This window comes from Diaporthe amygdali (genome assembly GCF_026229845.1).
Source record: "Diaporthe amygdali strain CAA958 chromosome Unknown NODE_40_length_369474_cov_65_526704, whole genome shotgun sequence".
Classification (NCBI taxonomy): Eukaryota; Fungi; Ascomycota; class Sordariomycetes; order Diaporthales; family Diaporthaceae; genus Diaporthe; species Diaporthe amygdali.
In genome coordinates this window covers 198717-217433 of record NW_026517060.1, presented here as the reverse complement: position 1 = coordinate 217433, position 18717 = coordinate 198717, and the positions used below count along the sequence as shown (strand labels likewise).

General features: G+C 53.7%; 8 protein-coding genes across 8 annotated transcripts; 2 read left to right on the top strand and 6 right to left on the bottom strand.

Annotated features, from left to right (window-relative positions):
- Window positions 1-869: 869 nt before the first annotated feature.
- On the bottom strand, window positions 870-2366 carry J7T55_007223 (uncharacterized protein; the record flags this gene model as incomplete). Its single annotated transcript, XM_053133930.1, has 1 exon — window positions 870-2366. One exon carries the CDS (start codon window positions 2364-2366, stop codon window positions 870-872), a length of 1497 nt encoding a protein of 498 aa, XP_052988267.1.
- Window positions 2367-3107: 741 nt separating this feature from the next.
- J7T55_007222 (uncharacterized protein) lies at window positions 3108-4706 on the bottom strand (the record flags this gene model as incomplete). Its single annotated transcript, XM_053133929.1, has 4 exons — window positions 3108-3812; window positions 3868-3989; window positions 4047-4170; window positions 4254-4706. The coding sequence occupies 4 exons, from the start codon at window positions 4704-4706 to the stop codon at window positions 3108-3110; spliced, it is 1404 nt and encodes a 467-aa protein (XP_052988266.1).
- A 726-nt stretch (window positions 4707-5432) lies between these two features.
- J7T55_007221 (riboflavin transporter MCH5) lies at window positions 5433-6789 on the top strand (the record flags this gene model as incomplete). The annotated part of the gene is made up of 2 exons (XM_053133928.1): window positions 5433-6524; window positions 6592-6789. 2 exons carry the CDS (start codon window positions 5433-5435, stop codon window positions 6787-6789), a joined length of 1290 nt encoding a protein of 429 aa, XP_052988265.1.
- A 424-nt stretch (window positions 6790-7213) lies between these two features.
- J7T55_007220 (uncharacterized protein) lies at window positions 7214-9205 on the bottom strand (the record flags this gene model as incomplete). Its single annotated transcript, XM_053133927.1, has 4 exons — window positions 7214-7580; window positions 7641-8620; window positions 8732-8780; window positions 8850-9205. The coding sequence occupies 4 exons, from the start codon at window positions 9203-9205 to the stop codon at window positions 7214-7216; spliced, it is 1752 nt and encodes a 583-aa protein (XP_052988264.1).
- Window positions 9206-9854: 649 nt separating this feature from the next.
- On the top strand, window positions 9855-11042 carry J7T55_007219 (quercetin dioxygenase; the record flags this gene model as incomplete). The annotated part of the gene is made up of 1 exon (XM_053133926.1): window positions 9855-11042. The coding sequence occupies one exon, from the start codon at window positions 9855-9857 to the stop codon at window positions 11040-11042; it is 1188 nt and encodes a 395-aa protein (XP_052988263.1).
- A 168-nt stretch (window positions 11043-11210) lies between these two features.
- On the bottom strand, window positions 11211-13755 carry J7T55_007218 (uncharacterized protein; the record flags this gene model as incomplete). Its single annotated transcript, XM_053133925.1, has 4 exons — window positions 11211-11282; window positions 11364-13278; window positions 13407-13470; window positions 13614-13755. 4 exons carry the CDS (start codon window positions 13753-13755, stop codon window positions 11211-11213), a joined length of 2193 nt encoding a protein of 730 aa, XP_052988262.1.
- Window positions 13756-14653: 898 nt separating this feature from the next.
- On the bottom strand, window positions 14654-17742 carry J7T55_007217 (uncharacterized protein; the record flags this gene model as incomplete). Its single annotated transcript, XM_053133924.1, has 4 exons — window positions 14654-14722; window positions 14778-16486; window positions 16551-17475; window positions 17554-17742. 4 exons carry the CDS (start codon window positions 17740-17742, stop codon window positions 14654-14656), a joined length of 2892 nt encoding a protein of 963 aa, XP_052988261.1.
- Window positions 17743-17764: 22 nt separating this feature from the next.
- On the bottom strand, window positions 17765-18438 carry J7T55_007216 (kar3 protein; the record flags this gene model as incomplete). The annotated part of the gene is made up of 4 exons (XM_053133923.1): window positions 17765-17863; window positions 17988-18127; window positions 18182-18341; window positions 18415-18438. The coding sequence occupies 4 exons, from the start codon at window positions 18436-18438 to the stop codon at window positions 17765-17767; spliced, it is 423 nt and encodes a 140-aa protein (XP_052988260.1).
- Window positions 18439-18717: the final 279 nt, after the last annotated feature.

Sequence of the window (18717 nt, the reverse complement as noted above, 5' to 3'; positions counted from 1 at the left end):
GACCGAGCTTTTATGAGAAGGCAGGTAAGCTGTCAGGTGACTAGACGCACTCGTGACCAAGGAAAGACTACACGACAAACGGTATGAATTCATCGGTGACGAGACTTTCAGCGAACGGGTGAGCATAGCGAGGCGCAGCCACCAACGTTGCACGTAAGCTGAAAGGTACACAAAATCCCGGCTATTCACCCGGATTCCTGTGAGGAATCAAGTCTCACTATAATATTGCTCTTAAGACGCGCAAGCGCTGGTGCGACAGGAGGATTGGCGGATGATTCCAAATCACAATTGCGCCAGCCAATGCCATTCTAAGGAGGGTACCAATCGATATGCAAGTGGGAAACAGAAAGCAATTGCCAAATAATATGTGTAACGAACACGAGAAATCCTACTGCATATAGGATCTATTTAAGACGCTGAGAAGCTATTTTCAAGGCTGCCTGATCACCGTAGTCCGTAGATATTGAGAGAAATGATTCTGGCGCGAAGTTGAACAAATTGTAAGCATCCGAGGTCCGCCGCCTTCCAGCGCATCCCGAGCCCTTAGTCTGTAATCAAGGTCCTGGTTGCATTCGCAATAACATCACAAAAGGAAGTGTGGACAAAACAACATATGGAGGAGTCATGTTGCTCTATTGAGTCGCAGTCAGCAGAAGGGAATGTGACCGTACTTGCATGGCATGTTTCTTAGCTTCTCATCTAGCATCGATGTGGATGAAGTGAATCTAGAGGTTTGGAAGACACCAAATGGCAGCCGAAAGCGGGAGATACTGGACCATCTTCCATGCATAGGTTGGGCTCACACGTGCATCTGTGCAAACACGGCGAACATTGCTGTGAATGAACTCCTGACTTCAATTTTTATGTTTTCATGCGATCAAATTCCAACTTATGCTCTTAATGTTAGTGAAAGACAGCATTTCGTCGAGGCATTCCTCCCTGCCCATACCAGATTCCTTGAGCCCTCCAAACGGCACGTTTAAGAAGTGCTTCGAAACATCGTTGACCCAGACATAACCCGCCTCGACTCGGCGTGTAGCTCTTTGGGCCGTAAGTATATCGTTCGTGAAGATGGACGCAGTCAGGCCGTAGGAAGTCGAGTTGGCGATTTTGAAGACGTCGTCTTCGTCCCTCCAGCGAAAGACGGACATGACAGGTCCAAAGATCTCCTCGCGAGCGATGCGCATGCTAGGCAACACATCAGCAAAGATGGTCGGCTCCACGAAGAACCCCTTCGCCAGGCGTGCATCCTTGAAAGAAGTGGGTGCCCCGCCTCCACAGACGAGCCTCGCTCCCTCGGCCTTGCCGGACTCGATATACCCCAGCACACGATCCTGCGCCCCCTTGCTGATCATAGACCCCATGGTGGTTTTGATATCGGTGGGATCTCCCGGCTGGCATTTCTCCTGGACCAGCTCGACGACCCGCGGGAGGACTTTGTCGTGGAGGCTCTCGTGCAGGAAAACACGGGACATGGAGCCGCAGCTCTGCCCGGCCCAGGTGAAATTCATACCGCGCATCATGGCCTGAGCGAGCTTCTCGACGTCGGCATCTGGGTAGGCGATGAGGCAGTTCTTCCCTCCGAGCTCGAGAAGGGTCGGCTTGAGGTGGTTCGCGGCGTCTCGCTGGATGGCTTTGCCGGTGGGTACGCTGCCGATGAGCGTCACCTTTTTCACGAGCGGGTGTGCCGCCAGTGCCCTGCCGCACTCGGCGCCCCCCGGCAGGATGTTGATGACGCCGGGCGGGAAGACGTCGGCCAGTAGCTCAGCCATCCTGAGCACCGCGAGGGGCGCCTGGTCGGGAGGTTTAATGACGACCGTGTTCCCCGCAGCCAGCGGCGCTCCCATCTTGGCACCTGCAAACATGAGCGGGTGGTTGGACGCGACGATGCGCCCCACGACCCCGAGGGGCTCGCGCAAGGTGTAATGCAGGAACTCGTCCGGGCGGAAAGTCCCCGGGAGCGTCTCGCCGCGCACCATGGGCGCAAGCCCCGCGAAGTACTCGAGGCTGCTACCGGCGGTGTGTGCATCCATGATCATCTCGGCCACGGGGTTGCCCGTGTTGTACGCGTCCACGAGCGCCAGCTCCTCGGCGTGTTGGTGCAGGACCGCGGCCGCGCGGCGCATGTAGGTTGCTCTGACCTGTACTGTTGTGTTTCTCCAGGAGAGAAAGGCGTTGTGGGCTGCCTGAACCGCGGTTTCGACGTCGTCGACCTTTGCCTGAGCTATTGTTGTGATGGCCTCTCCGGTGCCGGGGCTGATGGTCTCTAGGCGGGAGCCATCCTTAGGCTTGTGCCACTGCCCGTCGTAGAAGAGGTCAAAGTGAGTGGGAAGTGCTTCCCTCAGAGGTGGTAGTTCTGGCGCCATGGCTGCAGAGGTTGCTAACTTTGCAGACGTGCTAGGCTTGGGCCCAAAGTGCCGTCGTCCCTCAGCACTGCTGCGACTTATAAGTGAAAAGGACGTTACAATATTCGACTACTCCGCAGTGACTTCAGAGGCATCTGAGGCACCTGACGACCACTCACATCGCCGCCCAAAGAGCTAGACGAATATGATTTTGGAGATCTACCTATGACAGTTCGACAAGTCTTGCTGAGAGGGAAAATCAGCAAGAGGGGAACATCGCAATGGAATGCTGATGGCTCAGGGAGAGGTGTTGACGTCTGTTACGACAATTCTGACCGATATCCCCGCAGGTGTACCCTCCATGGCATCCGAACCTATGGGATGTAGTTCCGAGTTGTACTACCCAACTGGATTGTCCACTTGCTAGCTCGACTTGCTCACAACGGCATTTCCGAGTACCCAAGAATGAGACCTTCAGTCGGGGCAGTCAACGTGCGACAAGCTTTGTATATGTCCAGGCCCCTAGGCACCAAATATGGGTTACAAGGCATGTGTAAAAGTTGTTTCAGGGTAGCAATTATTAAAGCACACTAAGTTTCTGCTTTCAGGTTAGCAAGAAAGACCGCGGTCTACGTTATTGGGGCTGAGGTAGAATTAATGATCCACGATCATTTTCGCGAAGGTACGATCTCGGCTGTAATAGCTCATTGCATTGATGAGAAATTCTCAGCAGCCACATGTTCAGGGCGTGTCGTACAGGTTCTAGAACTGCTGACGTAGCCTATTGGGCAACCCATCTCGTCCCGACTTATCCCCCTTATCCAGATATCCACAGATCCTTCCCTCCGGATCCCACTTCTTCCGAATAGCCATGAGCCTCTTCCCCGCCTCATCCGACCAGTACTTCGTCTCCCTCATCTGAATGTCGTGATCTCCAAGGTACGTACCCACCGCATAAGGCGTCAGGGTAGCCATATACTTCTTTACCCAAGCCTCATTCACCGCATCGTCCTTGCTGTCCGGATAGATGGCATACAACGCGATATAATAGTCGGTAGTGATACTCAAGGCCATGTCGCCGGAGGGACGACTTTTCCTGCTTAGGGGGTTCATGGGCTCCCAAAAGGCCACGCCACAGTCGGGAATGTCCATGAAGGCCTCCTTGCAAACGCTGACCATGTCGATGTCCTGGCCGAGCCAGACCGTGTCGGCTATGTAACGGTGGTTCTCGGCCCAGACGGCCTTTTCTGCTTCTTCGTACTCTTGCTGGAAGGTCGTGTCGCCACAGTCTTCGCTGAAGACCGCACCTGCGGGGTGTGTGTCGATCAGAGGGGACAATTTGGAGCGCGCGTCCTCTTCTGAGTCTGCCCAGACGGTACTTTGTACGAATAGGATGCGACTGTCCTGACCTCGTGGGATGACCGAGGTGGCGGCTATCTCGATATCCTTACTAATACTTGGGATCACCTGAAGGCGTATGATCAGATGATGTCGTCTGGCAAGTATAAGAAAGAATGCTCACGCTGACCATCCACCTCATGACCTCTTCATAGTGGCTTATGGGATAAACATATACATTCCTTTTGTATACTTTGGGTGCCGGTCGAGTCTTGAAGTAGAACCTCAAAACGACTCCAGGGAAACCTTAACACAATGTAAACAGCAAGCTCTTGCCTGGAAGCCTATTGAGGGCAGACTCACCTGGACCACAGCCACGAGCAGCCCAAAACAGGTCAGAGTTCTCAAGTTCGTCGCAGTGTTGGATCTCTCCGTTCGTAGTAGCAACATCGAGACCGATTAGGTACTCGCACATATACCCGTAGGACTATTATAATTGTCCAAACAAGTCAGTCAGCGCCTGCCACACGATCAAAGCGAAATATTCCAATAGACATCGAGGCCTCTCACCCTGCTATTATGGCCCATTCCCCCTTGAAGCATGAAGCCTCCCAACCCCACCCCAGCACAGTGCCCCGTCGGAATGAACCTCCCTCTCTCCGTCATGAAGGCTGTCATCTCCGAGCTCGTCACGCTCGTCGTCGTCTTGACGATTCTGGTCGCCTCGTCGTACTCGACATGCTTGTAGTCCACCAGATCAATCAGCACCGCGTCCTGGCGGATGCTCCAGAACGCCCAACTATGACCACCCGAGCGAATAGCCACTCGGACGCCAAGCTTGGCTGCAAGCCTGATGCTGTCGACGACGTGATTGTCTGTCCTGGGCCGCACTACGGCGGTGGGGTAGCGGTCTGGGAGTTTGGTGCTGAAGACTCTTGTGCGTGCCGCTTCGTAGGCGGCCTTGTCGCCATGGTCTCTCCAGAATATAGGGAGGTCGTGGCTGTAGTCGGTCATAACTATCATGGTAAGATTAACGCGTGTGTAAATGGTTGTCGCATAGTCAGGTGGATGTGCTATATGATACCATTTAATGCTTTTGATCACATTTGCAAATGTCAGACTCGTATTTGAATCGATACACCTAAGTACTGTTTCCCCCGTTCCCGGCCACGCATATCAGTAACGGTTTTGCGCATTTATCAAGTCCGCAAATCACAAATGATTCCGCATGCGCGGCTGCGAGACGGCGACGGTCGGCATATCCGACACTTGTGCTTAGGAGCTGTTCCGAGCGTGCAGCACCACTGCCTGTCTTGAATAGCTTCTGAGGAAATAATGGTCCCCTCGGAGCTGTTCCGAAGAGGCCTCAGTCTGCTAAATAGCTGTCTGTAGACTCAGGAACATCCCGCATTCCACGAATTCGGATCGAGCTTCAACAGAGATGGCCACGAAGACTTTGCATGTGGTCTTTACTTTCCAATGCCGAGCTCACCCTGGCAAGTCCGGCTTCCGAACTCACTTAGTCGGGCCAAGGATAATATCGATGGTGGGCTACCAGGCTTTTGTTCCCAATGGCGGGTGTATCTTTTTCTATTATATTCAGGATTCTACCTGCTGCGCTATGAATGGCAGCTCCAACGTCAGAGCAATGCTTTTCAATCTTCCGTAGGCCCAGTTCCTTTGGCCATGATACACATCTCCAGTTGATATTAAATCCGACCCTCTACTTTCCTCAACTTTCAAGCGACGATGTCTGATGTACCTCGTCAGACCTCAGACTGCGTCTCCGAGCGTTCTTCGCTGATACCCAGGGCACCACAATCCGGAGACGTACCACCACCAACCTTCGCTGAGGGCGGGCGTCGGGGCTGGCTCACCGTCCTGGGCGCTTTCGGCGTACAATTCTCGACCTTCGGCTACGCAACCTCCTACGGTGTCTACGAGACGTACTACTTGAAGACCCTACTCCGAGACCGTACCCTCTCAGAAATCGCCTGGATCGGCTCCATCCAGACCTGGGCCTTGTTGTCCACCAGTATTGTCAGTGGGCCACTTGCCGACAGGTTTGGCCTACAGGTGGTCCTGTGGCCAGGCACAGCAATCTACGTACTCGCCGTGCTGCTGGTGAGCTTCTGCGCCGAGTACTGGCAGTTTCTTCTCTGCCAGGGTTTCCTGGTTGGAGTTTCCGCCGGCATGATCTTTGTGCCCTGCGTCTCGGCCGTAGCGCACCATTTCCACCAGAAACGCGGCCTCGCCATGGCGCTGGCTTCGGTGGGCTCCCCACTCGGTGGCATTGTGTTTCCCCTGCTACTGGGAAAGCTTCTATATGGCACAGGAATTGGATTCAACTGGTCGCAGCGCATCGTTGCGGCACTGGTGTTGGTGGTCCTGCTGGGCTGCACATGCTTCCATTCAAAGAATGACGCAAGTCGTCGCGCCGGTCCGTTGATTTTGCTATCGGCGTTCAAGATCCCCGTATACACGCTGCAGGTGTGCGCCATGGTGTTCTTGTTCCTTGGCGTGTTTACTCCCTATGTCTTTGTTGCCGAATATGGCGTCCGGCATGGCATGCCTGAAGAGCTGGCTACGTACATGTTTGCCGTTACGAATGCGGGTTCCTTTCTTGGTCGGACGCTGGGAGGGGCTGCGTCTCTGTGTCTGGGACCGTTCAACGTGATGGTTCTCGCGGCATTTATGGCTTCCATATCGCTGTTTTCGTGGCTTGGTATCACGTCGACGCCGGCGCTGCTTGCTTTTGCTGCTACTTATGGCGCTGTGTCCGGACTTCTCATAGGAATCATGATTGCTACGTTGGGCCATTCTGCGCCTCATCCCAGTCAGGTGTGTATCTTGAGCTTTGTTTTCATCTGGCCTAGTAGCTGTAGGAGCTAATCAAGGGCGTTTGTAGATCGCGACTTTCGTTGGTATGGCCTCGGCCATTATGGGTACCGCCGCATTGACTGGAACGCCTATCGCTGGCGCTCTCATTACAACAGGCGGCAACTACAGTCATGCCATATTATACAGTGCCACGGTTATGACCATTGGAGCGTTGTTATTTCTTGCCGCACGCCTCGCTCAAAGCAGGAAACAACTGATCGTGTAAGACACAATGCTTCGACGGGAGGGTGCAACTTCTAGGCATGGATAGAGAAGCCATAGATTGCATGGGCTTCCCGAGTTGGAACATCCGACAAAGCGGGATTATGCACAACATACTTCATTATTGCCTTGGCAATGTGATAGAAGGCTGTGTTGGGGTAGGAGGATGTTGCATATCGACAGCTAGACTCATGAATTAGGGCTGCAAACCCTAAGAACATTACATTAAAGACGATATCAGGCAATGCCTTTTCTTAGAATTGATATCGTTCCCTACTAGCACGCTCTCACTCGAAATGCTGTTGTACGTCACTTATTCTCTGTGCTCCAATATAAATCAACTCTGGACAAGGTGTATGAGCAAGCGCCTTGGTACTTTCAGTGCCATACACTCCAAATGACACGTGAACGAGACCAAACTGTGATCGTTATTGTTGGATCTCCGTATCCTGATTCCAGAGATTCTCACACGCCCAATTCTTCGGAACCATCGGATCAGCGCGACTACCCTCTGAGTCGCCGCCATATTGGAATTTGGACACTTGTGGATATATACATGCCGGCCGTTGGCTGGTCACCCTGGCCCGTGGATCATCACCGGCCCATTTGGTGGCGATGATCTCGGTAGGGGCTCGATCATTTTCAACCCACTCCATCAAGGCCAGCATGGCATCATGTTTGGCGTCGGCAAAGCCAGGTACCGAATATGGAACGGGACCTTTGAGGGCGGCTTGCTGGTTGGCGCCGGCGAAGTACCATGGGGCGTTGTTGGATTCTGGAGTGCCTTGACAATGTCTCATGATGTAATGGTCAGCGGAGGTCAATAAGAGAGGCGAGGCGAGTTATGTGACTCACAACATCCCGGGGACGAGGAAGATACGAGAATGGTCGCTCACGTCAGTACCTCGAGGCTTGAGAGTCTGCACAACTTGGTGATAGAAGTACAAAGTGCTTCCAGGGGGAATACCTGGATCCGAGAGGCCATGGTAAAGCAGCAGTTTCCCGCCCCGCTCAAAGAAAGGGGATAAGTCGTAATTGTCGGCTGTTGCGTTCCCCGGGTCCATCTCCTCAGCAACTCGAAGGAGGCTCGGACTATAGCGCTCCTGCCAGATCCAGTCCGGGCCAAAGTTGAGGAAGTACTTCACGTAGTCGACGCCCAATGAGTTCGGCTGATCCGAACCACTCAGCTTTTCCCACTCCCACTCGCTGCCCGGTAGCAAGTGAGGAAATATGAAAGTTGAATTGGCCTCCCTCCAGTCGTTATAAAGCCGATGCAGCGTCTCCAACTGTGCCGCCTTCAGGCATCTACTCGCATCAGACTTTGGGCCACATAGCAAAGTCTCTAGCTGCAGCAGGCAAGTCTCGGGCGAAGAGATGATATTATCCCTCACGCCATCCTGGGGATCACACTGCCGTAAAGTTTCAGCAGCAATGACAGGGAACATCTCAGGCGGGATGTGATGCGCTGCCTCCACAGGCAAGTTGAAAATTCCCGCCACGAGGTTGAATAGGTGCAGGCGCTTCGACCACCAGGCCGGTGCGCCGGCAAGAATTCCGTCATAGTCGTCAGGGTACTCCTGCGCCTCCTTCAGGGCCTGACGCCCGCCTGTGGAGCAGCCGCTGTAGTAGCTGGATGATATGTCCACTTTCTTGTTGTCAGTGCCGTAATAGGCTCTGACGATGCTCTTCGCGGCCTTTGTGGAGCCGTGCATGGCTTTGTGGCCCCAGTTGTCGATTGCGTCGGGATTCTTCCAGGCCCAAGAGCCGTCCTGAAAACCTGAGTGGTGGCCAGTATCTGTGGACATGCTGGCAAAGCCATACTGGGCGCCCGCGGCCTTTGTTCAATTTCGTCGTGTCAGCATTTGGCGTAATCAGCGTTCGAGCAACAGTGGTTAAAGACCAGAGCAGCCTGGACAAGAGTATCAATTTTGAGTTTGGCGACTCACCATGTCTGCCCAATTCACACCGCCAGCAAATGCACCATTCCCGACACCACTACACATGTCAATGATGAGTCCACACGTTCCATTACTATTGTTGTTGGAGACACTCTTTACAACTTACAGAAACCTGCCATTCCAATGTTCAGGTAAGAACAAGCCGAAGCTGTACTTAGAATCATTGTCACCCGTCACCTCTACCTGAACCGCACACAGGGCATTCAGACCCGAAGGCGATTTTGTATAGGCGATCTCGGACTCGGGGACATGAAAGGTCGAGTTGTTTTCCAACTGCTGAGAAAGCAACAGCCTAGTGCCTTCTGGCAACAAACTCCTCAGAGATGCCTTGGTACAAGTGATGGCAGACTTGAAACTGGCAGCAGTAGTTTCCTCAAGGGACATCATGCCAGGAAAACTTCCCCTGAATATTTCCGCGCCATAGGCCATGGCCCACTGCAACTGCTTCCTGCCAAAAGACATGGTGAAGAATGATTACAACTGCCAAGACGAATCGATTTCTTTCATCTCATACAAGCTGCGTAGCACACCTATAAGTGGGCCACTTTTGACCCACGCTTTGCGATTCTTAGATGTTCTGGATTAATCAGTATTTTGGGTTCTTCCAACCACAGCCATGAAGATGACATGTATTTCCTGCATGGAATACGGAAGAGGAGTTCGCATCGTTCTCGGGATTTCCGAACTCTGCGAACTATATCCGATCCAAGATAGACCGATTTGGTCTGTCTCGGCTTTGCCGAGACAGACCATTTACCTCTGCCAAAACACAACAAGAATCACTTAGCATTCACACGCATCACGGGGAGTTAGATATGATATCAAGCTCAAGAGCTTAACTGTTTTCCTCAAGCTAACATTGAACAATTGATCGGGTGCGGATCCGATGAAGAGGGGACAGACTGCTGACATGCTGACCATCGCACTGATGGATTCTCCCTGGCCACTGCTTGGGCCTTATTGTACCATTTCCTATGCCAAAAGACCTTGTCCACTCTCTGGTCAGACAAGCTCTCTAGAGCTTTCAATGGAACTTCGACGTGCGTACTTGTGTTGAGTCTGATCTGTCTGAAGCAGTTCCATCTACGCTCATCTTCACACTTCGTTCACCATGATTATCCTACAACAGATCCTGTCTCCCTTTCTCTCTCTGTCATCATGCCTCCTCGGAAATACCTGCTGGCACCGATATGGCAGCACCGAACCTGTTATCCCTTCCTCCTCCAACACTGTTATACTCCTCGACCTAGAAGTCATGACGCCACCAGATCACCCCAGGCCTTACTTCATCCGAAGCAGCTCTGCCGCCCACTCCGTAGCCACAGGCAACCAAATTTTCCGCTTTCCCGTCACGGCCAACTCGTCCGGGGGCGAGTTCACCATCGTCGGGACCAACGGCCCGCCCTCCAAGAAATTGGTCGTCCACCCGCACTTACACAAAAAACACTATGAGAACTTCTTCACCATCAAGGGGAGAATCCACCTGTGGACCCAGACCGAAGGCGATGAGCAGCAGGCTCGAGTCATGACGCAGCATGATTTCGGGTCGTGCCCGCCTAACACGAACCACACCTTACAGGTCATCGATCACGACACGGAGCTTTTCGGGACGGTGTTCCCAGGGGGATTTGAGAAGTTGTTTTACTTCATCGGGGAGAAGTATAATTCCCCCAACTTTGCGCCTTATGACCCATCCCTGGGGGAAGGGGACAACAAGGGGATCAACGATACCGTCCTCGAAGGCCTCAAGGCGTTTGACGTGTGGGCGCAGCCGGACTTCGTGCCCAGGAGGGACTTTGTCAACGACAGAAGACCCGCCAACGAGGTCTGGCATGACGGCTTCAACGGCGTGGGCAACGACAGCGGGGCTAGCTACTTCGTGGCCAATGGACACGGCCCAAGGTATCTCAACCGCAACGTCACGGGCTTCTACCAGGTTGTCCAGCCCCTGATCACCCCCGCCGCGTCGGGCGACTACAACTTCACCGAGTCCCTGATCTCTATAAACGGCGGGCTCGGGCTGGACCAGCCTGAGGATGTGTTGTATGAGTTTGATTTTGGGAACTCCTTTACGGTCCTCGAGGGTCGGCTCGGTGTTTCCGTCGAGGGATATCACCCGGCTGAGCTGTACACGGGTGATACGGTCTATGTACCGAGGCACTCGAGCTTCAGCTACAACAGCAACGCGCACTTCACAAAGGTGATTTATGTGGCGGCTTCTCATGAGGGGATCGATACAATCCTGATTCGGAATGGAGCATACGTTGGCAGCCCCATGTTCCCTGCGGACCAGAGGTGAGATGTATCAGCGATGTTCGTCAGGGGAGGAAGGACGGTAATCATTTTTCAATAGAGGCTTGTTTTGTATACTCTGGTCTATTCCCGCAATTCTCAAGCCGAATTAAGATGCCTCTATTGCTTCGTTCCGTATCGATCACTCAAATCCTCTCCACTACACCTATTAACCTTACAAACCTCCAAAAGAGAGGTCGCCAGTAGAAAGATAGCTTGGAAACAAGAAATTTGAGCCAATGTTCTGCTGAAAGCAATCTGTCAGCAATCCACGTAGCATTGAGATGGTCACGTGAAATTTAATCCTCAAAATGAAGGGCGTCCTTACAAATTCAAAAGCATCGTTCACCAGGAATCCGAAGCCATCATCATCCGCCGTCGCAAGAGAATCGTCTGAATTTGGTTGAACATTATTTTCAATATCGAAATTCGTAGTTGTCTTCGAAATCGGGGTAGGCTGGCCCGTGACCTGCGCCAACATGTGCCGGATAATATTCGCCGACTTCCTCGCCACCATGCACTCGTCCATAGCCTCAAGGATTTCCACAGCAACATGCACCTGGGGGGCAATAGCCGGCCAATGGGACTGCCTGTCGCGGCTCGTGTGGAGGAGTAGCACTGCCGTCGCGAACAGGATGTACATCGTGTTGTCCCACCACGTCCGGAAGAAGCTGTTGGCAATCATGGCCTCGTGAACGACCTCTATGGTGCGCTTTGCCGAGGTAATGCACTTCTCCACGGCCTCAGCTATACCAGGCGGCAGCGGCATGCCAGCATCCCCAGTCAGCATGGAGAGGAACGGCCGAAACAGCAACATCCTCACATTGTGGTAGCGGATCTCGGTGATGATCTTTTGGCGCCGGCACCACTTAGGCTGACGTAAGGCAGCCAGTCCGCCGGCAGAGGAGGAGGAAGACTGCGATGAAGGACAAGCAGGCCTAATGCGAGCGGGGAGAGCGGCGATCCACGCGTCTAGCTCGCCCTCGAGTCCCTGCGCGCGGACCATCTTCTGCTGCCAGGACATCCGGGAGTGGTAGATGCTGATGGCGATCCGGCGCACTATGCGGGTAAAATCCACCATCAACGGAATTATGGCGAATTCGGAGTCATCGACGGGCGGTAACGACCGGTCGTGATACTCATCGAGTCCTAAAGTATCCGGGCGGCCTAAGGCAAAGCTGAGTTCCATCTCTAGGGAGTAGAGACCCCACCAGGTGCGTGATATCTGCAACGAGGATGATGAAGTGCCGCTGCCGCTGCTGCCGAATCCGCCGCAGGCGTTGTCCTGGTTAAACCCGGCCGTGAGGCAGATGCGCACGGCAAATCCCGAGTACAAGTAAGCCATGTTATGGTTGAGCTCGTTCTGGCAGACCTTGGCACACAGGTACAGGCAGTGCACCGTGTCCAGGTTGGCAGGGAAATGCAAGTCGGCCAAGTTGGCCAACGCCTCGTCGAACAGTTTACGGCTCCACTCGAATCGGCTCAGTCCCCCAAGGCGGTCCTCCTCCCACTCCCACTCTCCGATAAGCGCCCCGAGGGACATGAGGCTCAGGTACGTGCAGAAGAAGCACATGTCGCAGGCCGGATCCCCAGCGGCCCACATGTCAGCCACCCGCCGGCGAAAGATCTGTTTGTCGATGAAGGGGTGGATGAAGTGGAAGTTCTGGAAGTAGGCGTCGATGAAGTACTGCGCCTCCTTGACGTAGAGGTTCCTCTGCTGCATAGTCGAGTTCCCCTCGGTGCCGGCCCGCGGGGCAAAAGACGTGTTGCGCAGCTCCGAAACGAGGTTGAAGCGCTTGCCACCGCCAGGCAATAATGGCAAAGGTTGCTGCCGTTGCCCGCTGCTGCTGCCGCCACCATTTCGACGTTGAAATGAGACTCCCGCTTGTTGATGTGGGCTGCCCTGGAACAGACGGCCAAGGGACACCTGAAGATCTCGGAGGAGGGCAATAGACGAGGTGGATCCGTGGAACTCGATCGCCTTCGTTTGCCGGTCGGCGTCTGTGTCTTCCTCCTGGACCGGGGACACGAGGTCTTCGTATTGTTCATCCTCACCGACATGCGTGGCTGACAGGGTCGAGCTGGCAGTGTCTCCAGGCGGGTCCGCAGCAGACCCTTCTCCGGTGCTGAGGTTAATGTCGGCATCGGGGACAATTGCATCCGCGGAAGTAGTGGTACTTGCACCAGGAGGACCAGTAAATCCATTGGGAGGCAAGGCAGCCCGCACGGCATTCAACTGGGCGCTGAGATCTCGCACTTGTGATTCTAGGGTACGTATAGATCTAGAATGGTGGTCGTGGTGTTGTAGCCCGCATGTAAGTCTTTGTGTGCATCAAGAGGAATAATAGTTGTTGGCAGCCATATAACTCACTCTAACGACAAATCGTCATGCCGCCTGAATGATCCGTTCTGGTATACACACTGCAAAGTGGCTTCTAATCCGTCAATGAGTCGTTATTAGCAACCCATCAGCTGGCCCTAATAGTAGAAAGGGCACTGGTCGTTGACAAACACATTCTGCCATCCGGAATATCCGCATTTGGCGAGTACCAGGAGCATCAATCGTCAAATAACTTACTTGCACAGTGGCAGCACGGCAGCTCCTCATCACATTTGTACTTCTTGGCACGACACCTATCACAGGCACGAGCGGCGCGCAGACGTCTGCCCTTCCTCGGAGCCTGCTGTTGCTGAGCGCGTCGGATGCCAGGCGGATTCATGGTGGTGTTGGTGACTGGTGACGGAGCGGAAGCAAGCTCAATGCACACACAGATGAGTTTCGAGCAATAGCAGGGGGGAAGTGGACATTGGTCAGGGTCAAACCCCATTATTCATCCACATGCGGTCTTCCACCATTTTAAGGTTGCTCCTACCTCTATTTCTTCCCCATCAAACCGTACCATATCATCCCCTGGCAAGGTTTGCTGGTGGTACTTAGACGAAGACATGTACAACCAGACACCGCGGTGGGGCCGCAGCGGGGCCGAAATTATCGAACCCAGAATCGGAAGACCCTTGCTTGATTCTTTCTATACCATGACGGATGAACTGGGTAATGTAAACACCGGACGCAAGCACAGTCTTCCATGGTCTTTGTCAAGAGCAGAATATCCTCGTTTCTCTCCAGTTCTCTATTTCTCCGAGCAGTGTGCATATCACCCCCTACTTTACTATCCATTACCGAACTACATTATAGGCAAGCAAACGCAATCGCGGGCAATACCATCTCAATTCCAATATGTAGTAATCGATGTATGTACGTATCCATAACATTGAAATCCTATCCTGAACTCCAATGGTTTAAGACAATTAAACACAATCATCATGAGTCCCACCACCTAAATATAAAGCGGCTGGCTGGTGCAGGTCGTCAGGGGGAGGAGTCATCGCAGCGCCAAGGGGGGAAGAAAAAAAGGAAAATCCCGCCCGAATGGAAAACAGTGAGGACACATTCATGGAACTCCTTTGGTATCATCGATCGACGCCCTTACTCCTCAAGGTTACAAAACATCCACAGCCTTCTCTTTCTCCGTCTTCTCAGCACGCTCTATGTGACGCCGTTTACAGCGAGGCGTAGTCGTATTTAACCTCTTCGATATAAATTCATCATCACTGTCATTATGAGTCGCCGATGCGGTCTCTGGTCTTCTTCGTCGCCTTTGCCGTGCCAATGTGGGTGTTATGTACCTGTGTATAGTTAGCGCCACTGCTACTCTCCCTCGTAGAAAAGAATTTGGCTTACCTTGGTAGCAAATCTCAGACTGGTCAGTGTCTCCTTCAAGTGCGCCTCCAGAGGCGACACCATCACGAACATGAGTGTCTTGGAGTTGCCGCCCAGTGAGTTCTTCAGCAGATACGTCAACTGCGAGTTGCGGTAGGGGATGTGGCCGCTGCCCTTGCCCAGGGCCTCGATCACGTCACCTAGGCACGTCAAGCTCTTGTTGATGTTCTGCGTCTCCTTCATGCGGTCGCCCTCAGCGCCTGAGTGCTTTAGCCGCTCCGACCCTGCCAGGTCCACCAAGTTCAGCGTGCCCTCGCACCGCTCGTGCGTCGCCGAGTTCTCGCCAATCAGCTTCAGGATGAACACTGAGTGCGAGCGAGATGATCTCTCGTTGGCCTTAGTGGCTGCCACGGAGCGATTGTTCTGCGCGTGCTTGAGCATCTGCTCCACGGTGTCTTCCGAGTCGAGCGTCACACTCTTGCAGTTGAGCACAGTCGTGGTCTTGCGAGCCTCGTCGTGGCGGATCTCAGGTTTCCTCTTGCCCTCAGCCTCCTTTACCGGGGTCAACAGGTCGTGCAGCTCTTCGTTGTACACTTCGACAAAGTTGCCTTCCATAGTGTATGACCAAGACTTTTCCTTCAATTTGTTGACCGTGTCGTAGATCATCTTGGTCGCTCGCGGGATCATACCGTCCGTGGAGGACATTGTGTATGTCTTGCCTGAACCTGTTTGACCATAACAGAAGATGCACACATTGTAGCCATCCAGGGCACTTTGCACCAACTGCGCGATCTCGCCGAAGACCTCCTCGTTGTGTATCTGAGGGGTGAAGACGCGGTCGAACTCAAATGGATAAGTTTTGCTGCTAGCCTTGCCGAGGGCGTTCTTCTCCTCTGGCCCTTTAACGTAGATCTGTGCCGATGTCTTATCGTCGGGAAAGTCCAGTTCAGCAGTGGTGCCTTCGGAGTTATCGAGAACCGGCCTGACCCTGCACATAACTCGGATGTTGCCTTTCAATTCTTGATACTTGTTGAATAGGGCTCGTCGTTCCGTCTCCTCCTTGATCAGCTTTTGTCGGGCCTCATCGGCAACCACCAAAGCTTCTTGCATCCTCGCTTCCATCTCAGCAAATGAGTCCGATTGCTGCTTGCTGTCTGACTCCAAGAAGTGCACCTGTGCTTGGAGTGAGCGTACGGTGCCCTCGAGGGAGGTGTTGGTACCGAGCAATTCATCGACCTGTGTCTGCAGGTGAGCCTTCTGTTTTCGTTCGCGATCGAGATCTCCATTCAGGACGTCCATTTCTGCTCGAGTGTTCTGGATTTCGCGATCCTTGTTGTGGAGGGCGAGGTTCAGACCATCCTGTTCGGAGCCCAGTTTCGATTTCAACTCCTCAATCTCGCGGGCTGCCTGAAGTTTCTCGTCTTCCAGCTCAACCCGATAGTGCCTCTTCAACGCATCCAGCTCTTCCTGATGTTGCCTCTTCAACACATCCAGCTCTTCTTGATTTGCTCTGCTCAGGCGATCGGTCTGGACCTCCACGGTTCTTTGAAGCTCCTCCAAATCACTCCGATGCTCCCGAACCTTGTCTTCGAGCTCGTATTTGAATGATCTCCGTTCTTGTTCCAAGTCCAGTGTTAGCGATTGGAGCTGCTGCCTCATATTCTCGAGTTCATTCTGCAAACTCGTATTCTTTTCGTCTAGTCGATTCCGTTCTCGCTCGAGGTCGTTCGCTGGGAGAATGTCAGTGTTTTTGTATATGCCCGAGGCAGGACAGTATTTCCGCCAGACACCTACCTCTCGTTTTTGCCATTTCGATAACCTCCTCCATGGCCTTCTTGTCGGTCAAGGACACGTTCATGACCTCTTTCATGGCCTTAAATTGGGCCTCTACTTCCACGAGGCGCTCGTCCATGTCCCAAGCTGTGAATGCAGGCAGGTTAGAATCCTTAGTTAGAAATGACGCTTTTGAAGGAGATTTGGAAGGAGACTCCGGACACCTCCTGGTAGAAGCGAGCAGAGTATCCTCGAACCTGTCCAGCCACTCTCGGGCCTGTTCCACAGAGGGGGGAGGAGTCTTGGGCGGCGCCATTATGCTGGCCCTAGAATCCTCCTGGTGGGTGATTGGCGTTGCTGTGCCATCTTCTCTGCGTAGCTGAGACGGTCTGAAGGTGACGTTTTCCAGAAGAAAGTCTGATTGACGCAAGGAACTCGGACTGGGGGGACAGTTCTCTTTGGTCGAAACCGCTTGATTCCGTCTGAGAAAGCTACCGTTTGCACGCTCGTCGTCGAGACTCAAATTTCCCATCATGGTACTGATGGAGATATCTCTTGATGGCACTGAGGCTCGCGGCCCCATGTATTGAACTGAGGCAGCTTTTCTGAGCCTTCTTTCTGGCAAAGCAGAGGGAGCAGACTGGGTAGAAGATCGAGAAGAAGGGGGCAGCATCATACAAGTCTGCTTTCCAGTTGACAAGTCATCCTCCTCTTGGTGGTTGGTCATAGCGGTCTGAGGGCGGATTCGGCTTGACGCATTGGGTCGCTGTTTATTGTCTGTCGTGCGATGAAAGGACATGGACGTTTGGGCGCGTCCGATCATGGAGGCGGGGCGGCCGGCGTTCGGACCGACACTCTGAGTGAAGCTGTTGGGAGTAGCTCGGGAAGACATGGACTTGGATGACTGGTGGCGTGAGAGAGGCATTGCGGTCGAGGGGGGCTTGATCTATTGGAGGCAAGGTCAGTCACGGTAGCAAGACAGAAATTGATGCCCCGGCAGGTATTGAGAATGTCGACGACAGACTTCAGCTTCATAACGCAGTTCGATGGTGCCGCAGAACCCGTCTAGTACATATTTCTCAACAACGCAGAAGTCGTCAAGCTCCGTGGACCCGTGGTCGCCCATAGGCGTGTCTTCAACCTCCAGCCGTGCGTGGCGCAACGAAGGGGTCGCAGCCCGAAGCAGCTGCTTGGGTAGCGGAAGAAACCTCATCTTGGCAGGAAGTTGTGGTGTTTTACCGGTGACAAGGCTGGGGCGAAGAGGAGCTGCGATGCGCGTAGTAGAGGCGCAGGACCAGGCGCAGATCGAAGCTCTCATATATGCGGCTCTGGTCCTGGCTGAAGTACGGGGAGAACGAGCAGTGTGTGCGGTCCCTCCGTCCCAAGACAAGAGACAGGAGACAAGCGCGCTCTCAAAGAAAACCGCTGTCGGAGATCGAGACACGGTGCAAAACTTACCCCGGATTGTGAGGCGAGCGAGACACCTTTGTTGGCGGCTCTTGGAGCGGGTGTAGCAGTGGCGGAGTTTCTGCCTGGGAACTCGCCGGCCCTCTCCATCAAGGTCTTTCGTTGTTTCGGGTCAGGAAGCATCTGAGAGACTGTTTTCTGGTCAGTGTTGAGAAGCGCACTTATGTGCTGTTGGAGGCGCGTACCGCTGTTGGACTGAGGCCGCTTGATGCCGGATTGGGGCAGCATCGATGGCTGAGCTCTGACATTGTTTTGTGAGTCGGACATCTCGTTGAGGGTGGGTGGTCGCATGTTCGGCGCGGGCAGTCTGCTCCCTGGCGGGCGCAATTGGGAGGCACGCAGGTGCTGGAGGGTCGAAGGTGAGGTCAGCTGGATGCGACAAAGGAATGCGACAACATGTGGGTTGGTGTCTGCTTACCGCGTTTCCTGCTTGTTCTTCCATGGTGTAGTGGGTAATGATGCGCTGTCGGGGGAGGACGAGATGGAACAGGAAGATGGAAGCGAGGAGCGACGCCCCGTTCAGCGAAGAGGTTGAGGCAGGCAGGGTGAGCAACTTGTATCCGTGAGGATCCGCAGGAGGGGGTGGTTGGACGAGTTAGAGCAGGGCAGGTCGAGACAGGGCAGGACAGGGTCTAGATAGGGGGGGCTGTCGAGGTCATGGAGCATGTGCTGCTGTGAGGGTGTGCAAGTCGAGCCGGTTCGAGGTGGAGTTGCTGGTTGG